The 21,383-nt window shown below is 42.7% G+C and overlaps 1 protein-coding gene across 1 annotated transcript in view; it reads right to left on the bottom strand.

The window, feature by feature from the left end:
- LOC134204411 (high-affinity choline transporter 1) overlaps positions 1-21,383 on the bottom strand; it is a 94,679-nt gene that overhangs the window by 5,119 nt on the left and 68,177 nt on the right. The window contains exons 8-9 of the mRNA XM_062679237.1: positions 19,393-19,622; positions 19,189-19,300 (exon numbers count right to left, since the gene is read on the bottom strand). Of these exons, the coding sequence (XP_062535221.1) occupies positions 19,189-19,300; positions 19,393-19,622 (342 nt within the window). The remainder of the gene's footprint in view (positions 1-19,188; positions 19,301-19,392; positions 19,623-21,383) is intronic.

Genomic DNA, 21,383 nt, shown 5'->3' with positions numbered 1-21,383 from the left:
GTCACCAAATGATTAACGATTGGCACTTTGAAGAAAGTTCGTCTCGGATCAACTTTCTTTTGTATAAAATGGTGGACCGGAATAAATCAATTTCATTTACAATGACTAATAGAAACAATACCAAAGGATGTGGCCAGAAAGTTCACTTTCTGCCGACGACTGCTAAATCGTTAAAAACGATACCTTAGTGAAAATTATTTACAACAACCCCCCATCGGCGACCATCGCTCGGACCAACAGATGCCAAGCGATAATGTTTGATAATTGAAGAAACTTCGTCTTGGGTCAAATTTATGTTATTACTCTTCCTAATAATTCACATTTTGAATAAGGATACCTGAATACCTGTATACCTATGCCTGGCGTATTGTAGAGCTCCATAATCGTCGGTTTTCAGTTTCCCCGAACGTTCAAGGTTCCACCGCGTGCAGCCAGCGTGTTTGCGGCCTTACACGAAGTAGGTGGCCCCCATCTGGTTCTTTGTTGAATATTGTTTTCGCTATTCTTTCTTCCGACATTCGCACTAAGTGACCTGCCCACTGAAGTCTGCCGTATTTTATACGATTCACAATATTTTCTTCTTTGTATACTTGATACAGCTCATGATTCATGCGTCTGCGCCACACACCATTTTCTAGTTTCCCCACGAGTATTGTAGCAGCACTTTTCGCTCGAAAACCCCGAAAGCTCTCCAGTCCGCCTCTTTTAATGTCCATGCTTCATGTACATAAAGGGCCACCGGTAGAATCAGAGTTTTGTATAGAGCAAATTTCGTTTCCGTCTGCATGTTGCGGGACCTAAGCTGGTTACGTAGTCCATAAAAGGCCTTATTCGCAGCGCAGTAATATGTATTTTCACTTCACGGGAAACGTCATTGTCACATGTCACAAGCGTTCCAAGGTAAACAAATTCTTCAACAACTTCAAACATATCCCCTTCAAGCACTACATCTGCACCAACACCACGAGGTCTGCCCCTATCTCTATCTGCCACCATGTACTTTGTCTTGGTAAAGTTAATGGTTGAGCTTATCCTCGCCGTCTCCCTCTTCAGTGAGACAAAAGCCTGCTCTGCGATCGATTCCAATAAGGTCGATGTCGTCCGCAAAACCCAGGAGCATATGCGACCGTGTGATGATAGTGCCGTTCCTCTGCACACCAGATCTCCTAATAGCGCTTTCGAGTGCAATGTTGAACAATAAATTCGAAAGTGCATCACCCTGCTTTAATAGAAACGGTCACGAAGCAGGTTGACAATTCGTCTGCAATCCGAATACTTGATTTCGAGCCACCATGTTCGGGCATTATCTACCACAGCTCATTTCTCTTCACTAATCCATTATTTATTCAGACTAAGGCCGAAGTGGCCTGTGCGGTATATAAGAGTCTTCTCCCTTCGGCTCGGTTCACGTCGCCAACCACGCAGTCTACGGAGGGTCCGCAAGTCATCTTCCACCTGATCGATCCACCTTGCCCGCTGCGCACCTCGCCTTCTTGCACCCGTCGGATCGTTGTCGAGAACCATGTTCACCGGGTTACTGTCCGACATTCTGGCTACGTGCCCGGCCCACCGCAGTCGTCCGATTTTCGCGGTGTGAACGATGGATGGTTCTCCCAACAGCTGATGCAACTCGTAGTTCATTCGCCTCCTCCACGTACCGTCCGCCATCTGCACCCCACCATAGATTGTACTCAGCACTTTCCTTTCGAAAACTTCAAGTGCGCGTTGGTCCTCCACGAGCATCGTCCAGGTCTCGTGTCCGTAGAGGACTACCGGTCTAATGAACGTTTTGTAGATTGTCAGTTTGGTACGGCAGCGAACTCTATTCGAACGGAGTCCTAAGTATGTACGATTTCCAGCCACTATGTGTCTCCGAATTTCTCTGCTGGTATCATTTTCGGCGGTCACCAGTGAGCCCAAGTACACGAACTCTTCGACCACCTCGATTTCGTCACCACCGATAGAAACTCGTGGTGGGTGGCTTACATTGACCTCTCTTGAGCCTCTTCCTATCATGTACTTCGTCTTCGACGTATTGATGACTAGTCCGATCCGCTTGGCTTCCCTCTTCAGTCTGATGTAGGCTTCCTCCATCTTCTCAAAGCTACGTGCCATAATATCTATGTCGTCGGCGAAGCCAAATAGCTGGACGGACTTATTGAAAAATGTACCACTCGTGTTAATCCTTGCTCTTCGTATTACCCCTTCCAAAGCGATGTTGAATAGCAGACACGAAAGACCATCACCTTGCCGTAACCCTCTGCGCGTTTCGAAGGTACTCGAGAGTGCCCCTAAAACTCGAACTACGCACATCACCCGATCCATCGTCGCTTTGATCAACCGTGTCAGTTTATCCGGAAATCCGTGTTCGTGCATTAGCTGCCATAGCTGGTCCTGATCGATTGTATCATATGAGGCTTTGAAGTCGATGAATAGATGATTTCCTGGAGATCCGAAGCCGGTAAAATTATGTCCTGCGCGCGTTATCCCAGGTCCATCACCATACCGCCATCTTCGTCTGCCACATCGCCATTCAGGTGCTCTTCGTAGTGCTGCCGTCACCTTTGGTTCACCTCACGCTTGTTCGTAAGAAGGTTCCCGTTTATGTCCTTACACATATCAGGCTGTGGCACGTGGCCCTTACGTGAACGGTTCAACTTCTCATAGAACTTTCGTGTGTTATTAGCGCGGTACAGTTGCTCCGTCTCTTCACGATCTCGATCTTCCTGCTGACGCTTTTCCTCCGGAAAATCGAGTTTTGTCTATTCCGCGCCTGTCTATATCGTGCCTCGTTCGCCCTCGTGCGGTGTTGCAGCAATTTCGCTCATGCTGCATTTTTCTCTTCTACTAACTGCTCACATTCGCCGTCATACCAGTCGTTTCTCTGATGGGGGGAAGTGTTGATGTGGTACTTACTTAACAAGAGGCCACCGACTTAGCGACACCCTCATAAATACCACGGAGTTGGATAATGAGGGAGGTATTCCGCTGTAGATCTTCTCCCGTAACACACCACGTAAAGGTCTCCACCCCGCGTTACGGGTCGATGAAGTGGGATTAGCATTAGCATTGAGCATTTCGCACAAATTCGTAGGTGGTACAAGCCAAGACTATTGTATGAGCGTAGCATCACTTTCATCCGTTACCACAGATATTGATTTAGGACTAATCACTATCTCTTAGATGGAATCAATGCACTCTCCAATAGTCGAGATCTGCCCTGGCCACGTCCTTGCGAATGCTGAGGAAGGGGAATGATAGTTAGTTGGGACTAGAGGTGTGCGCCGGTCCGAAAATCGTCGGCGGCGGCGTTTGTCATAATTTTGGTCGGCGGCGGCGGCGTTTTCGGCGTCACGCCGAAAGCCATTTCAGCCGGCGGCGGGGGCGGCGTGAATCGGCGTGGCGATTTTTTTCAATGCGTTCGTTTTTTCGTAAATATTTTATTTGCTTTTTTTCTGGATATTTCAAGGCATTTCATTTTCATTTATTTAGTTTACATCTAAACAGATAACACTGAATCAACAATTTGACGCCACAATACACGGTTCGATGCCGCATCTCTCCATCTGCCCATCTCGCTCGCTGCGCTCCACACCGTCTCGTACCTGCCGCATCGGAAGCGAACACCATCTTTGCAGGGTTGCTCTCCGGCATTCTTGCAACATGTCCTGCCCATCGTACCCTTCTGGCTTTAGCTACCTTCTGGATACTGGGTTCGCCGTAGAGCTGGGCGAGCTCATGGTTCATTCTTCACACCGTCTTCTTGCACACCGCCAAAGATGGTCCTAAGCACCCGTCTCTCGAATACTCCGAGTGCTTGCAAGTCCTCCTCGATCATTGTCCATGTTTCATGTCCGTAGAGGACAACCGGTCTTATAAGCGTCTTGTACATGACACATTTGGTGCGGTGACTAATCTTTTTCGACCGCAGTTTCTTCTGGAGCCCGTAGTAGGCCCGACTTCCACAGATGACTAACATTGTTATCAGTCGTTAGCAAGGATCCGAGGTAGACGAATTCCTCGACCACCTCGAAGGTATCCCCGTCTATCGTAACACTGCTTCCCAGGCGGGCCCTGTCGCGCTCGGTTCCGCCCACAAGCATGTACTTTGTCTTTGACGCATTCACCACCAGTCCAATTTTTGTTGCTTCACGTTTCAGGCGGGTGTACAGTTCTGCCACCTTTGCAAATGTTCGGCCGACAATGTCCATGTCATCCGCAAAGCAAATAAATTGACTGGATCTGTTGAAAATCGTACCCCGGCTGTTACACCCGGCTCTCCGCATGACACCTTCTAGCGCAATGTTGAACAACAGGCACGAATGTCCATCACCTTGTCTTAGTCCCCGGCGCGATTCGAACGAACTGGAGTGTTCGCCCGAAATCTTCACACAGTTTTGCACACCATCCACCGTTGCTTTGATCAGTCTGGTAAGCTTCCCAGGGAAGCTTTACCGGGCATTACCGGGAGAATTTTTTGAATTTCTCGAAAAAAATCTCTTAGATTTTTTTTCAAATTATTTATTTGAGAATTTGTTTTCGGATTTTCCACGGGAACTACTTTGAAGTTTTCACGAGAATTTCTTTGGAATTTCAAGGGGAAGGTTTTTTGGAATTTACATGACAATTCATTTGACAAAACCTTGGGTCATTTGACAAAACCTTCCAGCGGAAAGCCTTTTGATCGAATTACGTGTTAAGATGAAAGTCATCGACCCTAACTGAACTTTTGGACGAAACGGTTATTAAACCGAAAACGGTTTGGTTGAAAATTCCATATGGCAAAAGCGTTTGCCCTAACTGGTCATTTGGCCAAAATGGTAGTTTGACCGAATATGTCATCTGGCCGAAATGCCATTCGGCTGAAATGGTTGATTGACAGAGAAGGCCATTTGGCAGAAAATGACATTTGTTTGAATGAGTCATACGGTCGAAAATTTTATTTGCTGAACGGGTGTTGGTGTCAGGCCATTCGACCGAAGACCATTTGGCCGAAGGTGATAAGGCTGAATGGCCATTACGCCACATTTAAAAAAAGAAGCAAAAAGTCAAAATAAGAAGTTCTTACTTCACCTTACCCCTTCTATCTGTCTTCTTCCTTCTTCTTCCTTCCTTCTTTCTTCTTGCTTCTTCCTTCTTCTTTTTTCTGCCTTCTCTCATTCTTTTTCCTTCTTCCTACTTCCTTCTTCCTCATTCCTTCTTCCTTCTTCCTTTTTTCTTCTTCCTTCTTTCTTCCGTTTTCTTTTTTCTTTCTCTCGTCTTTCTTCTTTCTTCTTTATTCTTCCTTCTTCCTCCCCCTTCTTCTTCCTTCTTCCTTTTTCCTTCTTCCTTCTTCCTTCATTTTTCTTCCTTCTTTCTTCTTCTTTCTTCCGTTTTCTCCCTTCTTCCTTCTTCCCTTTTCCTTCTTACTTCTTCCTTCCTCTTTCTTCCGTTTTCTTTCTTCTCTCTCCCGTCTTTCTTCTTTCTACTTCCTTCTTCCTTCTTTCCTTTTCCTTCTTTCTTCTTCTTTTTTCCTTTCTTCTTCCCTCTTCCGTCTACCTTCTTTCTTCTTCCTTTTTCTCTCTTTTTTCTTTTGTTTTCTTCTTTCTTTCTCCCGTCTTTCTTCTTTATTGTCCTTTCTTTCTTCTTCCTTCTTCTTTCTAACCTCTTCCTCCTTTTTTTCTTCTTACTTCTTCCGTTATACTTCTTCCTAACTTCACACTACTCACTTCTCACTTCCCAGTTCTCATTCGGTCTAATGGCCATTCGGCCTAATGACCATTCGGCCCAACGGCCTTCGGCCTAATGACCCCTAATGACGAATCACGATGACGGCCAAAGGACCATTTCGGCATACGGCATTTTCTATTTGTCCTAACGACTTTTTCGACCAAATGACCAGTTCCAAACGATATTTTCGAACGCATGCCCATTTTTATAATTGGTGTGCCTATTTCGGCTAAACGACATTTTCGGCCAGATAGGCTTCGGCTGAATGATATATTCTGTCAAACACCTTTCGGCATTGTGAGCCTAATCATCACATTCCCGTCGTTCGACCGAATGTCCTCTTGGCTGTTATTTTCGGCCAAACCATCTCCTAATAACCGTTTCAGACAAATGGAATTCGGCTAGAGGACTTTCGGCTTAACGTGAAATAATCGGTTAAACGATTATTTCACGTTAAGCCGAAAGTCATCTAGCCGAATTGTTGTTTGACCGAATAGATCATTTGGTCGAAAATGCCATTTGGTAGAAAAGATGTTTGTGCAGAAAGAGTCATTTGGTCCGAAAATGTACTTTCTGCGAAACAATCAGGCTAAACAACTTTTTCGAAAAAATGGTTAGTTTAGCCGAACGACACTTTCTTTTCGACCAAATTATCCTTTCTGACAAACGACCATTTCGACCATTTGACCTATTCGGCCAACCGAATTTTTGAGCCAAAGGAACTATTCAGCGTATTTTTATTTTGATCAACTGACATTTTCGGCCAATTGAGTGAAGCCACGGCACGGCAAATGTTGGGTAAAGCGTACCATTGGTACTTCGCGTACCTGAAGGAATAAAATAGACCCCATCCCGCGGTCCTTAGCCTCTTACCCAGCAACTCCTATCCCTACCTCCCCGCGGTGCTGGCCGGGATACGAGCAACCTTAGGGAAGATCGGGTAACCAACCCCGGTGGGAACTATGGTCGTATGCTGACAGGGAAGGGGGTTTGCTCCTTCCGGAGGTGCAAATCTTATTGAGTGTCTGTTCTCCATGTCAGGATCGGCTCACAACAGCGTCTGTTCTCCATGTTAGGGCGGCTGATCATCGTCCGAGTGCCAGCGAGGGACTCTATGAAACTGTGCACCATGGTCCACCGGAAATAAGGAGGAATGGTCCTCCGGAAATTTAGGGGTTTGGTGTCAGGCCCTGCAAGCCAGCCTTTAAAAATCATAAGCAACGAACAATCAACAAGAGAGTACGGACCGGAACCATCGGCGAAGACCACTGCGACGAAAGGGACTAGCGATTGGAAACTCGGTTCGTGGAACTGCAAATCTCTCAACTTCATCGGGAGCACACGCATACTCGCCGATGTGCTCAAGGACCGTGGATTCGGCATCGTAGCGCTGCAGGAGGTTTGTTGGAAGGGATCAATGGTGCGAACGTTTAGAGGTAATCATACCATCTACCAGAGCTGCGGCAACACACACGAGCTGGGAACAGCTTTCATAGTGATGGGCGATATGCAAAGGCGCGTGATCGGGTGGTGGCCGATCAATGAAAGAATGTGCAGGTTGAGGATCAAAGGCCGGTTCTTCAACTTCAGCATAATCAACGTCCATAGCCCACACTCCGGAAGCACTGATGATGATAAGGACGCATTCTACGCGCAGCTGGAACGTGAGTACGACAGCTGCCCAAGCCACGACGTCAAAATCATCATAGGAGATTTGAACGCTCAGGTTGGCCAAGAGGAGGAATTTAGACCGACTATTGGAAAGTTCAGCGCTCACCGGCTGACGAACGAAAACGGCCTACGACTAATTGATTTCGCCGCCTCCAAGAATATGGCCATTCGCAGCACCTACTTCCAACACAGCCTCCCGTATCGGTACACCTGGAGATCACCACTGCAGACAGAATCACAAATCGACCACGTTCTGATTGATGGACGGCACTTCTCCGACATTATCGACGTCAGGACATATCGTGGCGCTAACATCGACTCTGACCACTATCTGGTGATGGTTAAACTGCGTCCAAAACTATCCGTCATCAAGAATGTACGGTACCGACGACCGCCGCGGTACGACCTAGAGCGACTGAAGCAACCTGATGTCGCCACTGCATACGCGCAGCATCTCGAGGCAGCGTTGCCGGAAGAGGGTGAGCTCGATGGGGCCCCTCTCGAGGACTGCTGGAATACAGTCAAAGCAGCCATTAACGAAGCAGCGGAGAACAACGTCGGGTATATGGGTCGAAGTCGACGGAACGATTGGTTCGACGAAGAGTGCAGACAGATTCTGGAGGAGAAGGACGCAGCGCGGGCGGTCGCGCTGCAGCAAGGTACCCGGCAGAACGTGGAACGTTATAGACGGAAGCGGAGACAGCAGACCCGCCTTTTTCAGGAGAAGAAACGCCGCCTGGAAGAAGCGGAGTGCGAGGAGATGGAACAGCTGTGCTGTTCTCAAGATACACGCAAGTTCTATCAGAAGCTCAACGCATCCCGCAAAGGCTTCGTGCCGCGAGCCGAAATGTGCCGGGATAAGGATGGGAGCATCTTGACGGACGAACGTGTGGTGATCGAAAGGTGGAAGCAGCACTACGAGGAACATCTGAATGGCGCTGAGAGTACAGGCAGTGAAAGTCAAGGCAGCGGAGGAGATGACAACGTCAGTTCAGCGGACGATGGAAGCCAACCAGCCCCACCTTGAGGGAAGTTAAGGATGCCATTCAACAGCTAAAGACCAATAAAGCAGCTGGTAAGGATGGTATCGGAGCTGAGCTCATCAAGATGGGCCCGGAAAAGCTAGCCACTTGCCTGCACAAACTGATAGTCAGAATCTGGGAAACCGAACAGCTACCGGAGGAGTGGAAGGAAGGGGTTATATGCCCCATCTACAAGAAAGGCGACAAACTGGAGTGTGAGAACTTTCGAGCGATCACCATCCTTAATGCCGCCTACAAAGTGATATCCCAGATCATCTTCCGTCGTCTGTCACCATTAGTGAACGAGTTCGTGGGAAGTTATCAAGCCGGCTTCGTTGACGGCCGCTCGACAACGGACCAGATCTTTACTGTACGGCAAATCCTTCAAAAATGCCGTGAATACCAGGTCCCAACGCACCATCTGTTCGTTGATTTCAAGGCGGCATACGACAGTATAGACCGCGTAGAGCTATGGAAAATTATGGACGAGAACAGCTACGCTGCGAAGCTCACCAGACTGATCAAAGCAACGGTGGATGGTGTGCAAAACTGTGTGAAGATTTCGGGCGAACACTCCAGTTCGTTCGAATCGCGCCGGGGACTAAGACAAGGTGATGGACTTTCGTGCCTGTTGTTCAACATTGCGCTAGAAGGTGTCATGCGGAGAGCCGGGTGTAACAGCCGGGGTACGATTTTCAACAGATCCAGTCAATTTATTTGCTTCGCGGATGACATGGACATTGTCGGCCGAACATTTGCAAAGGTGGCAGAACTGTACACCCGCCTGAAACGTGAAGCAACAAAAGTTGGACTGGTGGTGAATGCGTCAAAGACAAAGTACATGCTTGTGGGCGGAACCGAGCGCGACAGGGCCCGCCTGAGAAGCAGTGTTACGATAGACGGGGATACCTTCGAGGTGGTTGAGGAATTCGTCTACCTCGGATCCTTGCTAACGGCTGACAACAACGTTAGTCGTGAAATACGAAGGCGCATCATCTTTGGAAGTCGGGCCTACTACGGGCTCCAGAAGAAACTGCGGTCGAAAAAGATTCGCCACCGCACCAAATGTGTCATGTACAAGACGCTCATAAGACCGGTTGTCCTCTACGGACATGAAACATGGACAATGCTCGAGGAGGACTTGCAAGCACTCGGAGTATTCGAGAGACGGGTGCTTAGGACCATCTTTGGCGGTGTGCAAGAAGACGGTGTGTGGCGGCGAAGAATGAACCATGAGCTCGCCCTACTCTACGGCGAACCCAGTATCCAGAAGGTAGCTAAAGCCGGAAGGGTACGATGGGCAGGACATGTTGCAAGAATGCCGGACAGCAACCCTGCAAAGATGGTGTTCGCTTCCGATCCGGCAGGTACGAGACGGCGTGGAGCGCAGCGAGCGAGATGGGCAGACCAGGTGCAGAACGACTTGGCGAGCGTGGGGCGTATCCGAGGATGGAGAGATGCGGCCTCGAACCGTGTATTGTGGCGTCAAATTGTTGATTCAGTGTTATCTGTTTAGATGTTAACTAAATAAATGAAATGAATGAGTGAAGCCAAATTACTTGTTCTGTCAAACAACTTTCGGTCATATGTGTTTCTGTCAAAACAATATTTCGAATGGGTTTCAGCCAATCAATATCGTTCAAAAATCATTTAGAATTTCCAATGGAAGTTCCCCTTAGTTGTAACGGAGAGCATTCCGAAATATCGACAGAAATTTGTATGGAACTTCCAAGGAAACCATTTACACGTATTTTCTCGAAAAAAATATCTGCATGTTGTATGAACAAAGACTAATTAGTTTTTGATATGTATATCTATCAGAAAATTCTATGAAATCTCCATTGAATCTTTGGAAGTTTCACGAAAAATCCTATAGACTTATACAAATTTGAATCGGCTTGAACAATTATAGATCAGCGGCATGACAAATTTCAAACGGCGGCGCGCCGATGGAAAAATGTCGGCGGCAGCGGAGTGCCAAAATAGTCGGCCGCGGCGGCGTGGCGCGGCGGCGCACACCTCTAGTTGGGACACCTACTTAAGAAAGATGCAGAGAACTCTACGATCTCTCATAGGTGCCACGGGAGGTTTTGAGATTGTGTGGGAGGTTATAGCAGTAGAAATCGTTTTGGTAGAACGTTAAACACAGAAAGAACTAAGATAGAAATACAAAATAGGGAAGAGACAAGCCTGGAATTGAACCCACGACCTCCTGCTTATAAGGCAGAAGCGGTAGCCACTAGACCACCGAGTTTTATCTGTGAGCACGGCATAAGGTTTTTAAAGAGCTGAGCAGGATAGATACGTTTGCGTACGTTTTGACAATTTTCTCATAGGAAAACTGTTAGAAAGAACGCAAACGTATCTATTCTGCTCAGCTCTTAAGTGTTCTTATCAGGGTTCAGGGTTCTGATCAGGGTTCATAATGCTCACTCAATCTCAGGAGCACAGGATGCTCGCTCACGAAAATTTTCGGGGAGTAATCGCTTTTCGGGAAAAAAAACAGCCTGGAGAGTGATAACCATTTTTCGCTCACTTCGATTGCCGCCAAACGTTGGTTTGCTCTTTTTCTTTCATATTCGAGTCTTTTCGTGGCATCATAAATACAAATGGTAGTAGCTAATGTGGAACAAATAACTTAACGCTTTCATACAGATAGCCTGATGGTGTGGCTGCAGTAAGCGCATCCTCACAGCTATTATTGTTACTATATATTCTGGGTTCGAATCCCGGCACGGTCATACAATTTTGTAATTGTTCTGCGATAATTCTCGCGAAAATTGAGTGAGAGGTAAAAGTGATGAAATGAAAAAGGATTTTCATTTAATAGGCATGGTTTTCGTTTATCTTCCCAGGCTAATTCTAATATTAATGGAAAATTCCTCGAGCTATTCCTCCCAAAAGTTTCATTAAAAAGATTCTAAAATATTACTATAGGAATCCTTTCGAAAATTCCTTACGAAATTTCTCCAAAAACTCATTCGGAATTTCAATAACGGATTTCTTCAGAAAATCCTTTACGTATTTATGTCAAGAAATCTTTAAGGAATGCAATTTTTCGGATTTTTTTTAGATTTTGTTGTTTATCTTTTTTTTTATATTAAATTATATAGGGAAAAGTGGTCTATTGTCAGCACCTTTTGTTTTTGGTTCATAACTTTCGTCCAATTGCACAATGTGGTGATTAGGGCAGTTCAAATTTAAAAAATGTTCGAAAATTCCAACTCCCATATGTCTATTAGCATCATTTTGATAATATAGGAGTCCTGGCAAAATTTCAGGCAATTCGGTGGCCATTTAGGGGTGGCGCGAAGTCAATTTATGTTTATATGGAAATTTGTATGGGAAAAACTTAAAATTTATTCAAGTCTCCCTACAATTGTTCAATTGTAATGAATTCAAATAAACATCCCCAACCTCCCTTTTTGGAATCTATATAAAAGGGACCTCCGGATAACACATTAGTTATGAGTGGATTGAACGGTTCTATTAACAGTGTGAATATGAGATAAATGGCTAAAATGGTGTAATTAGCCTCAACGTAGCAGTGGAAATATACATCAAAATTAATTATTCACTGGTTGAGCTCAAATAGACTCCAAAAATGGAGGTTGGGGATGTTTATTTGAATTCATCACGATTTAAGAGTTGTAGGGGGATTTGAATACATTTTAAGTTTTTTCCATACAAATTTCCATATAAATATAAATTGACTTCGCGCCACCCCTAAATGGCCACCGAATTGGCTGAAATTTTGCCAGGACTCCTATATTATCAAAATGATGCTAATAGACATATGGGAGTTGGAATTTTCGAACATTTTTGAAATTTGTACTGCCCTAGTGGTGATATTTGCATACCATGGAAACATATAGGCATAAGCTAATAACTAGTAAAGAGATTTGTTTTATTTCATCTAGCCTAGATGTACCAGTCGTGGCTATAGCTCCAGTTGTCACACTAGTGCTTTATATGCGAAATGGCCAATCAAATCACCACAAAACAAGTTCAGATCGATAAAGCATATGAATATGATACGATAACACCTTTGATCTCCTCCAAAACAAGCAAAGTATATTGGTATGTTTTCACAGCTGTTCTAAGGAGCAGGAAGTAAAACCTTTCGCTTGATATATAAAGTTGACCCGCATGCCTTTTACTTATTTGTTAAAAAACAGTTGTTCTTATGTATGGTGACGATTTGTACACCCACCCTAATGGAAAAACCCTGATTAATCCACCTAGCGTGCCTGGTGCCTTTCTCGTGCATTATAAAAATAGTATTTTGGCCATTACTCTTGAGCCCATGGTCCGATCTGGCCAATTTTCAATAGGAAACAATGGTAGAGTATCCTGCGTCGAATGCAACTTGTTGCGAGTTAGTTAAGAATTAGTACCTGAAAAATGAGTGACACTTGTTTTTGGGTGGGTGCGCACAGACACACACACATACACACAGACATCACCTCAATTCGTCGAGCTGAGTCGATTGGTATATAACACTATGGGTCTCCTAGCCATCTATCAAAAGTATATTTTTCCAGAAGTTCTGCAGAAGGTATCACCTGAAATTAGTTGGGAAGTTTCTCCAAGAGTTCTTCCATGAATTCCTACAAAACTTAAATTAAAATTTCTCATGAAGTTTTCTCACGAACTTCTTCAGAATTTTTCTCCAGGAATTCCTTCGGGAGTTCGTCCAGAAGTCTCTAATTTCATCGGCGATTCTGCAGGATATTTTTCGGAAGTTCCTGAATTAATTCCTTTGAGAATTTCTGTGGAGTCCAAAAATTCCTAACGAGCTATTACGAAATTTCTCCTTGACTTCCTTCATAAACGTAGGGTAATTAGATTTTATTACAAATTGTCCTGTAGAATGTTCGCCAGTTTTTTCTAGAACTTTCTCCTGAAATTATCCATGGAGTTCCTCCAGAAATTCCACCAAGAACTCTTTATAAATTACTTTGAGAACTCTCAATAAATTTCCACAGAACTTTGAAACCAAGCCCACTAACCCCCAGGAATTCTTCCGGAAATTTCTCCAGGAGTTTTACCAGGAATACAAATGAAAATTGATTTGCGATTTCCTACAGAACATTCTTATAATCCATAAATCCCTACAGAAATTAACCCAGAAATCCCTCCATGCAATAAAATATTCCTCTCAAACGCCCCCTCTAAAATCGTTTTAAAATTCTGAAGTAAGGTGCCCCGGGGCAAGTGAAAATACGGGGTAAGTGGGTACTATAACTGCAGATGAGTCGACGAACGTTTTTAATGGTAACAGTGTTCTACGAAGATGAAGCAGAACTATAAACGAGTTCACCCGACACAAACATATTTGGAATCAAAACCATTCGAGGCACCATACTAATGCTATTGCTTGATCATGACTTTAAAGTACCGGAAAAATCTATTAATTTATTTCGATTCAATGGATTTACATCTAAATAGTCGTTTCTAAATTAATCATTAATGTGGAAAGTGAATATTTTGAGCAATATAAATAATTGTGTGACATCGAAAACGATTTAAATTTTTTAATTAACGCCACAATCTGCAATTGTCATTTGCTCTTGAGTTTCAACATATATGGGGCAAGTGGGACATGCTATTTTAATTGTTTTAGATGGTTGTCTAGTGAAAAATAACTTTGTCATTAATATATCATATGGATCTGAATCAGATGCAGTTTGATTTCGTTGTTAAAAAGTATTGTACAGTTTATTACCAAATGCGTATTTTACATTCTGAAAATTTTCTCCCGCATGAAGAAGAGCAATGGCTATAACTATGCGATATTCTTCCGTTTACAGTGCAGATAATGTATTTATTCTACAGTAGGTCAACTGGATTTGCCTTGTGTTTTGTTATTTTCAAGCTTCGCATCAGATTTTTAGATAAATAAAGTGCTTAACACTTAAATTGGATATTTTGTTCTGTTATAAATTTAAAACGCATTGCTTCGCTTTAATAAAATATTTCTTCTGAATTTACGTTCTAAAAAAAGAAATATTTGTTCATACGAAAAGTGAATAAAGATTTGCTTATCCTTGCCACCTAAAACATTTGGTACAAAAGTATTCTAATGGAAAACAAGACAACAGCCAAATAAAAAGTAAATCGGCTGTTGTCGTGTTTTCATATCTGCTAACATTATAATCCCTTTCTTGTTGCAAAAATAAAGTCCGATGGGGGCTGAAAATCTCTATAATAAAAACAAAAAAAAAGCGTGAGCAGTGTTATTTCGAAATTATTCAAACATAACTTTTGAATTTAATCTAAGTTTAAATTGAGAAATAAAACGCAGCCTTTAGAAAAAAATATGTAGGTATATGTTTGCTCGAGCATATTTTGTATAGGAAAATATGGAAAATGCTAGTTTAAGTTGTGGGTAGATCGCCATCCAATAATTTCTGAATACTTGGAAGAAGATAAATAAATGTAATATTAACTTGACTGAAAATAGCGAAAATATATATTTCCGATAGGATGAACCTACCAGTGAAAATGATCTTTTAACAAAATGTAAGAAACTCATTACCCATTACCCCTTCGATAGCCATCGGCGTGGTAAAAAATATTCGGCGGCGTGGAAAATTATTTTTATAATGTGTCAGAAAGGCATCATTACCGCTAGGTGGATTAATCTGGGTTTTTTCTTAAGTTATTCCTAGATTCCTCCAGCAATTCCTTCAAAATTTTTCCTAGTAATTGATTCGCAATTTCTTCCAGAAATTCCTTCGAAGTTTTGTCCAGGAATTCCCTCGGAAATTCCCTCAAAGAGTTCTACTCTTTGACTCTTCCGAAAACGAATTCCAGAAAGTCTTCCGGATTTTTTTCAGGTGTTCACTCGAATTTTCCTCAGGAATAAGTTAGGAATTTCCTCCACGCATTCTTCCAGAAATTTCGACTTTTTACTTTTTACTTTTTACTTTTTACTTTTCACTTTTTACTTTTTACTTTTTACTTTTTACTTTTTACTTTTTACTTTTTACTTTTTACTTTTTACTTTTTTACTTTTTTACTTTTTACTTTTTTTACTTTTTACTTTTTTACTTTTTACTTTTTTACTTTTTTATTTTTTACTTTTTACTTTTTACTTTTACTTTTACTTTTACTTTTTTACTTTTTACTTTTATTTTTTACTTTTTTTTACTTTTACTTTTTACTTTTTTACTTTTTTTTTAGCTTTTTACTTTTATTTTTTACTTTTTACTTTTTACTTTTACTTTTTTACTTTTTTTACTTTTTTACTTTTTACTTTTTTTTACTTTTTCACTTTTTACTTTTTACTTTTTACTTTTTACTGTTTTTACTTTTTATTTTACTTTTTACTTTTTACTTTTACTCTTTTTACTCTTTACTTTTACTTTTTACTTTTTACTTTTACCTTTTTACTTTTACTTTTTAATTTTTAATTTTCACTTTTTACTTTTACTTTTTTACTTTAATTTTACTTTTTTGGTTTTTACTTTTTATTTTTACTTTTTTACTTTTTACTTTTACTTTTTTTTACTTTTTTTACTTTTTGTTTTTACTTTTACTTTTTACTTTTACTTTTTTTTTACTTTTACTTACTTTTACCCCCACTTTTCACTTTTCTTTTTACTTTCACCTCACCACCGTTTTTCACTTTCACCCTCACCTCACCTCACTTTCAACCCCACCCCCACTTTTCCACCCCCACCCCCACCCCACTTTTTACTTTTACTTTTACTTTTTTACTTTTTACTTTTTACTTTTACTTTTTACCTTTTACTTTTTCACTTTTTACTTTTTACCCCACCCCACCCCCACTTTTACTTTACTTTTACCCCCACCCCCCACCCCCCTTTACCCCACCTTTTCACTTTAACCTTTTACCCCTTTTACCCCACCCCACCCCCACCCCACCCCCACCCCACCCCCACCCCCCACCCCCCCCCCCACCCCACCCTCTTTATTTTACTTTTTACCCTGTTTCACCCCCCCCCCCCCCCCCCTCCCCCCCCCCCACCCCCCCCCCCCCCCCCCCCACCCCCACCCCCACCCACCCCCCACCCCCACCCAACCCACCCCCACCCCACCCCCCACCAACCCCCCCCCCAACCCCCACCCCACCCCACCCCAACCCCCCCCCCCCCCCCACCCCCACCCCCCACCCCCACCCCCACCCCCACCCCACCCCCAACCCCACCCCCACCCCCACCCCCACCCCCACCCCCACCCCCACCCACCACTTTTCCCACACCCCCACCCCCACCCCAACCCCCACCCCCACCCCACCCCACCCCCCACCCCCCCCCCCCCCCCCCCCACCCCCCCCCCCCCCCCACCCCCACCCCCACCCACCCCCCCCCCACCCCCCCCCCACCCCCCCCCCAACCCCACCCAACCCCCACCCAACCCCCCCCCCACCCCCACCCAACCCCCACCCCACTTTTACCCCCCACACCACCACCCCCACCCCACACCCACCCCACCCCCCCCCCCCACCCCCCACCCCACCCCCACCCCCCCCAAACCCCCCCCCCCCCCCACCCCCCCCCCCACCCCCCCCCCCCACCACCCCCAACCCACACCCCACCCACCACCCCCCCCACCCCACCCCCACCTTTTACCCCACTTTTACTTTTTACTTTTTACTTTTTACTTTCTTTTTACCACTTTGCATTTTTTACTTTTTACTTTTTACCCCACCCCCACCCACAACCCCACCCCCCCCCCCACCCCCACCACCCACACCCACACCCCCCACCCCACCCCCCCCCCACCCCCACCCCAACCCCCCCCCCCCCCCCCCCCCCCCCCCCCCCCCCCCCCCCCCCCCCCCCCCCCCCCCCCCCCCCCCCACCCCCCCCCCCCCCCCCCCCCCCCCCCCCCCCCCCCCCCCCCCCACCCCCCCCCCCCCCCCCCCCCCCCCCCCCCCCCCCCCCCCCCCCCCCCCCACCCCACTTTTACTTTTTACTTTTACTTTTTACTTTTTACTTTTTACTTTTTACTTTTTTACTTTTTACTTTTTACTTTTTTACTTTTTACTTTACTTTTTACTTTTTGTACTTTTTACTTTTTTACTTTTTACTTTTTACTTTTGCTTTTTACTTTTTACTTTTTACTTTTTACTTTTCACTTTTTACTTTTTCTTTTTTACTTTTTACTTTTTACTTTTTACTTTTACTTTTTACTTTTTACTTTTTTACTTTTACTTTTACTTTTTACTTTTTACTTTTTACTTTTTACTTTTTACTTTTTACTTTTTACTTTTTACTTTTTACTTTTTACTTTTTACTTTTTACTTTTTACTTTTTACTTTTTACTTTTTACTTCGGCATTTCACCAAATGGCACAAATATTTATTTTATGGATAAAATATTTATTTTATGGATAAAATATTTATTTTATGGGAAAACAACGTTAAATCTATAAAAGATATATAAAGTAATTCAATTCAATTTAGTTGAAAAATGATTCGGAATGACTTCTAAGCAGCAAAACCCTACGCCTCCCGTCTCCATATGAAGAAGCGTGGACTTCACTATACTTCCTCCACCCCCCAAAGTTTTCCACATAATATGTTTAGATTAGACATTAAAAAGATGGCCTCAAAGCACTAGAGATGCGCGAAAACCGCAAAAATCTATGAAGATTACAATGTGGAGGAATTCAATGGAATAGTACTAAACTCGTCTTATGGCAGGTAAACCTTAGCTGACTTGTACATTAATTAGTTCTGAAAACTCAGATGTGAATATGTACATTTATGTGGAAGATTTTGGTTTTAAAAATTTATTGGAGATAACCACTTTCCCTTCAATGGGACTCGAACCCACGACCTTTAGTACGCTAGACTGGTGCTTTAACCAACTAAGCTACGAAGGACCTCCGTCGGCCTTCGCAAACTAGCGACTACTGAATGAGCTCGAGATTCCCAAATTGGACGCATAGTCAAATCACTCACAATCTATTTGTCAAGCCAACACTTCCACATGTGTATAGTACACGTTCACATTAGAGGAGCGAGAGTATATAAAATATCCGGCGGCAACACACATTCTTCATTAGCAATTGTACTTTAGCACACACAACCTTACTTGATCAGTACAATTACTGATGAAGAATGTGGGTAGCCGCCAGACATTCTAAATACTCACGCTCCTCTAATGTGATAATATTGTTCAACTAAATACGTCGTAATATGATGATATCAAGCAAACATATTGCCAAAAAGCATTTAATGATCATGTTTGTTTTTATAAAAATACAGATTATATTTTTATAAAAATACAACTTCACTTTGACAAAACGTTCTATGCTAAGACAATGTAACAATAAAACGGGACTTAGTTAACTCCTTGATAAAGGTACAATATATGTAACCGAAACGTCGGATAAAAACGTAAAAACCCGTTTTTGAGCATAAGAAGACTGAAAGCCATAACCTCAAATATCACCATCATAGTCGATCTTTCCTAGAAGTGGCTTTTATTTTTGATTGGACATACATTTTTAAAATGATTTTTATCATTTTTAATGGATGCATTCATAGAATTGTAATGTGTGAGTTAAAATAAATGTATGCTTCATTGTGTGTTACAGTATGATGGTTTCCCGGTAGGTGTTATTTAGAGAATACCGGTTTTGTAAAAGTCAATCAATGAAAACATCAATTTTCTATACAGTATGCCGGGAATGGGTAAATTTTCCCGAGTAGTGTTTTACCCTATTTATGTAGAAACCATTATAAATATAATTGTGCCAATACAGACAAAAGAAAGAAAAAGTAATAAAAATTATATAATCGACATACCTGTTCACCGGAATCAGATGGCTCCCCAACTCGATGCAACTCCTCCGGAATGTTGACCACACAGCGGAAATAATCGTAGTTCGGTGCCAATCGGCCAGTTTCAAACACCCATCTAATGAAAGGATAAAACAGTGATGTATTGGCATTCGTGCAAAAAGATGGTTTTCTATTATCCTAAAAATTACATTCCAAACAATTACTTACTTCGTCCACCAGGAGACGCCTATCAGCGTGATCAGACTCATAATCATCGCCATCGTGCGGAAGGGGAACATCTGCGTGGCCGTCTCCTCGTTGTAGCCCGGATAGTGGATCAACGCCGGCAGTCCGAGCATGGCTTCACCGCCCGACAGCCGCACCAGGAAGGCGATTATGTATGCGGCCAGGCTTCCGTAGGTGTTGCAGTGTTTCTTGAAGTGGACCACCATGAGCAGCTGTCGTTTTGCCGTGGTTTGAAAGGGGAGGGAAAGAAAGAGAACAAGACACGTGATTAGGCGAAATCAAAATCGAATCATGCAGACCATTATCAGGGCTGCTGTATTGAATAATGGTTTCCGAGTACTGGAGAAATTGTGAGGTGTATGATTTCAAAGACAGAAAAGTCCGCTCAAGCTCAAGGCACATGTCAAATTGATAAATAGGAAACGGAATTGAAGAGCATCGAACATCGAGTGAATAACACAGTTATCACCCTTAGAATGCGATTGACAATGAAGGATGATGATAATGGTGGTTCGTTTAAGGTTTCTCAATGACGTCAGCGGGTGTTCTTTGCTCATATAGGATTAGGTATATGTGTTTGGGTTCACAACACAAATATAATACATTTATAATTCTTGAATTGGAAAACAAATGGTAACAACGCTCTCGATTCACATTTTAGTATTATTCCAGACTAACCCAAATCAGACTACTTTCTGGGGTAGTTAATGTAAGTAAACCATGATCCACAAACAGCGATGACACATTTGTTTTAAGAATCAGAGAGCTGTAGCTATTCCAATTTTAGTTATCCTTACAATTGAAAAATCAATTCAAAATCTCAATCCTAAATCCTTACTTGCGCTGCCCATGATCACATAGTTGACGTATAAGCCAAAATGACCAAAACACACTTTTTTGCGGATATGGATTCTTCGTATGATTATACATATGCTCCATGAAAAAATATTCATGTTTTGTTCGGAAACATTCGAGTTATGGCGATAATTGTTTTTGGAAAAATGGTCATTTGATCGCATAAGTTGACGTACCTCCATTACCTGCTGCAATATGGAGCAAAAACCTGTCTCATATTTTTTCGACATTTACAATCAACTAATTAAGCACAACATAGGTTTTAGTTTTACTTTGTCGTCTTTCAGGACTACTTTATGATTTGGGCGTAACTGATTTTGTAATCAAAAATTAATAAGTAAGTTCCTGCTAAAGCAAGCATTTCTTGTAAAAACACATTAATAAAACTAAAAAAAAAATTCTAGTGAAATCCACGGTATAATCCGACAAAATAAGCTTTCATCCATCGAGGTGTAGGCTTATTTGAAATAAACGTTTACATTCTTTTGAATCAATAAAAATATTGAGGCCAAAAGTTTTTAATTAAGACAATCGCGATGATTCAAAAGGAAGTATAATATAAAAGAAGAATGAAAATCCAATAATTATTGAAAACGCAATGAATAGCTATTTGTGTCACACTTTTTTAGAAGCATATCAAAATTGTGTATGGGAAATCACACTTATCTGAATCCCCACTCCTCCTCTAAAGTGTAGTAATTTATTTTTTGTAGCTTCATTTTTTTGCGTGGCAGGAGAGCCACTGAGGACTTAACACATAAGAATTAGTGCGTGTTAAATGGCTTTTTATGTGTACCTCAGCTTAATAATATTGGTATGTATATTTTGAGCACATTTACCGGGGAGGATCCTAATATATTCCACGGCTGTTATTTTAGTTTTAACAATTGCAATGCAATTCTTATTCATGTTTTTCATTACCTTACCAGGACATAACTGAATTATAAAACATGATATGGACTTTGATGTAAGATTCAAAAGAGCAGGCAAAAATATCGAAGTGTTATTTAAATATCAAGATGTATTATGGATAAAAACAAACTAATAGCTCGAGATATTAATCACTTATTCCAAATACCATTAACTGATAACCTCATGATATTTCAGAGCAGATTTGG

This window comes from Armigeres subalbatus, chromosome 1 (genome assembly GCF_024139115.2).
Source record: "Armigeres subalbatus isolate Guangzhou_Male chromosome 1, GZ_Asu_2, whole genome shotgun sequence".
In the NCBI taxonomy this organism is placed as follows: Eukaryota; Metazoa; Arthropoda; class Insecta; order Diptera; family Culicidae; genus Armigeres; species Armigeres subalbatus.
The sequence above is the reverse complement of the archived record's forward strand: the minus strand, read 5'-3'. Positions and strand labels throughout refer to the sequence as shown.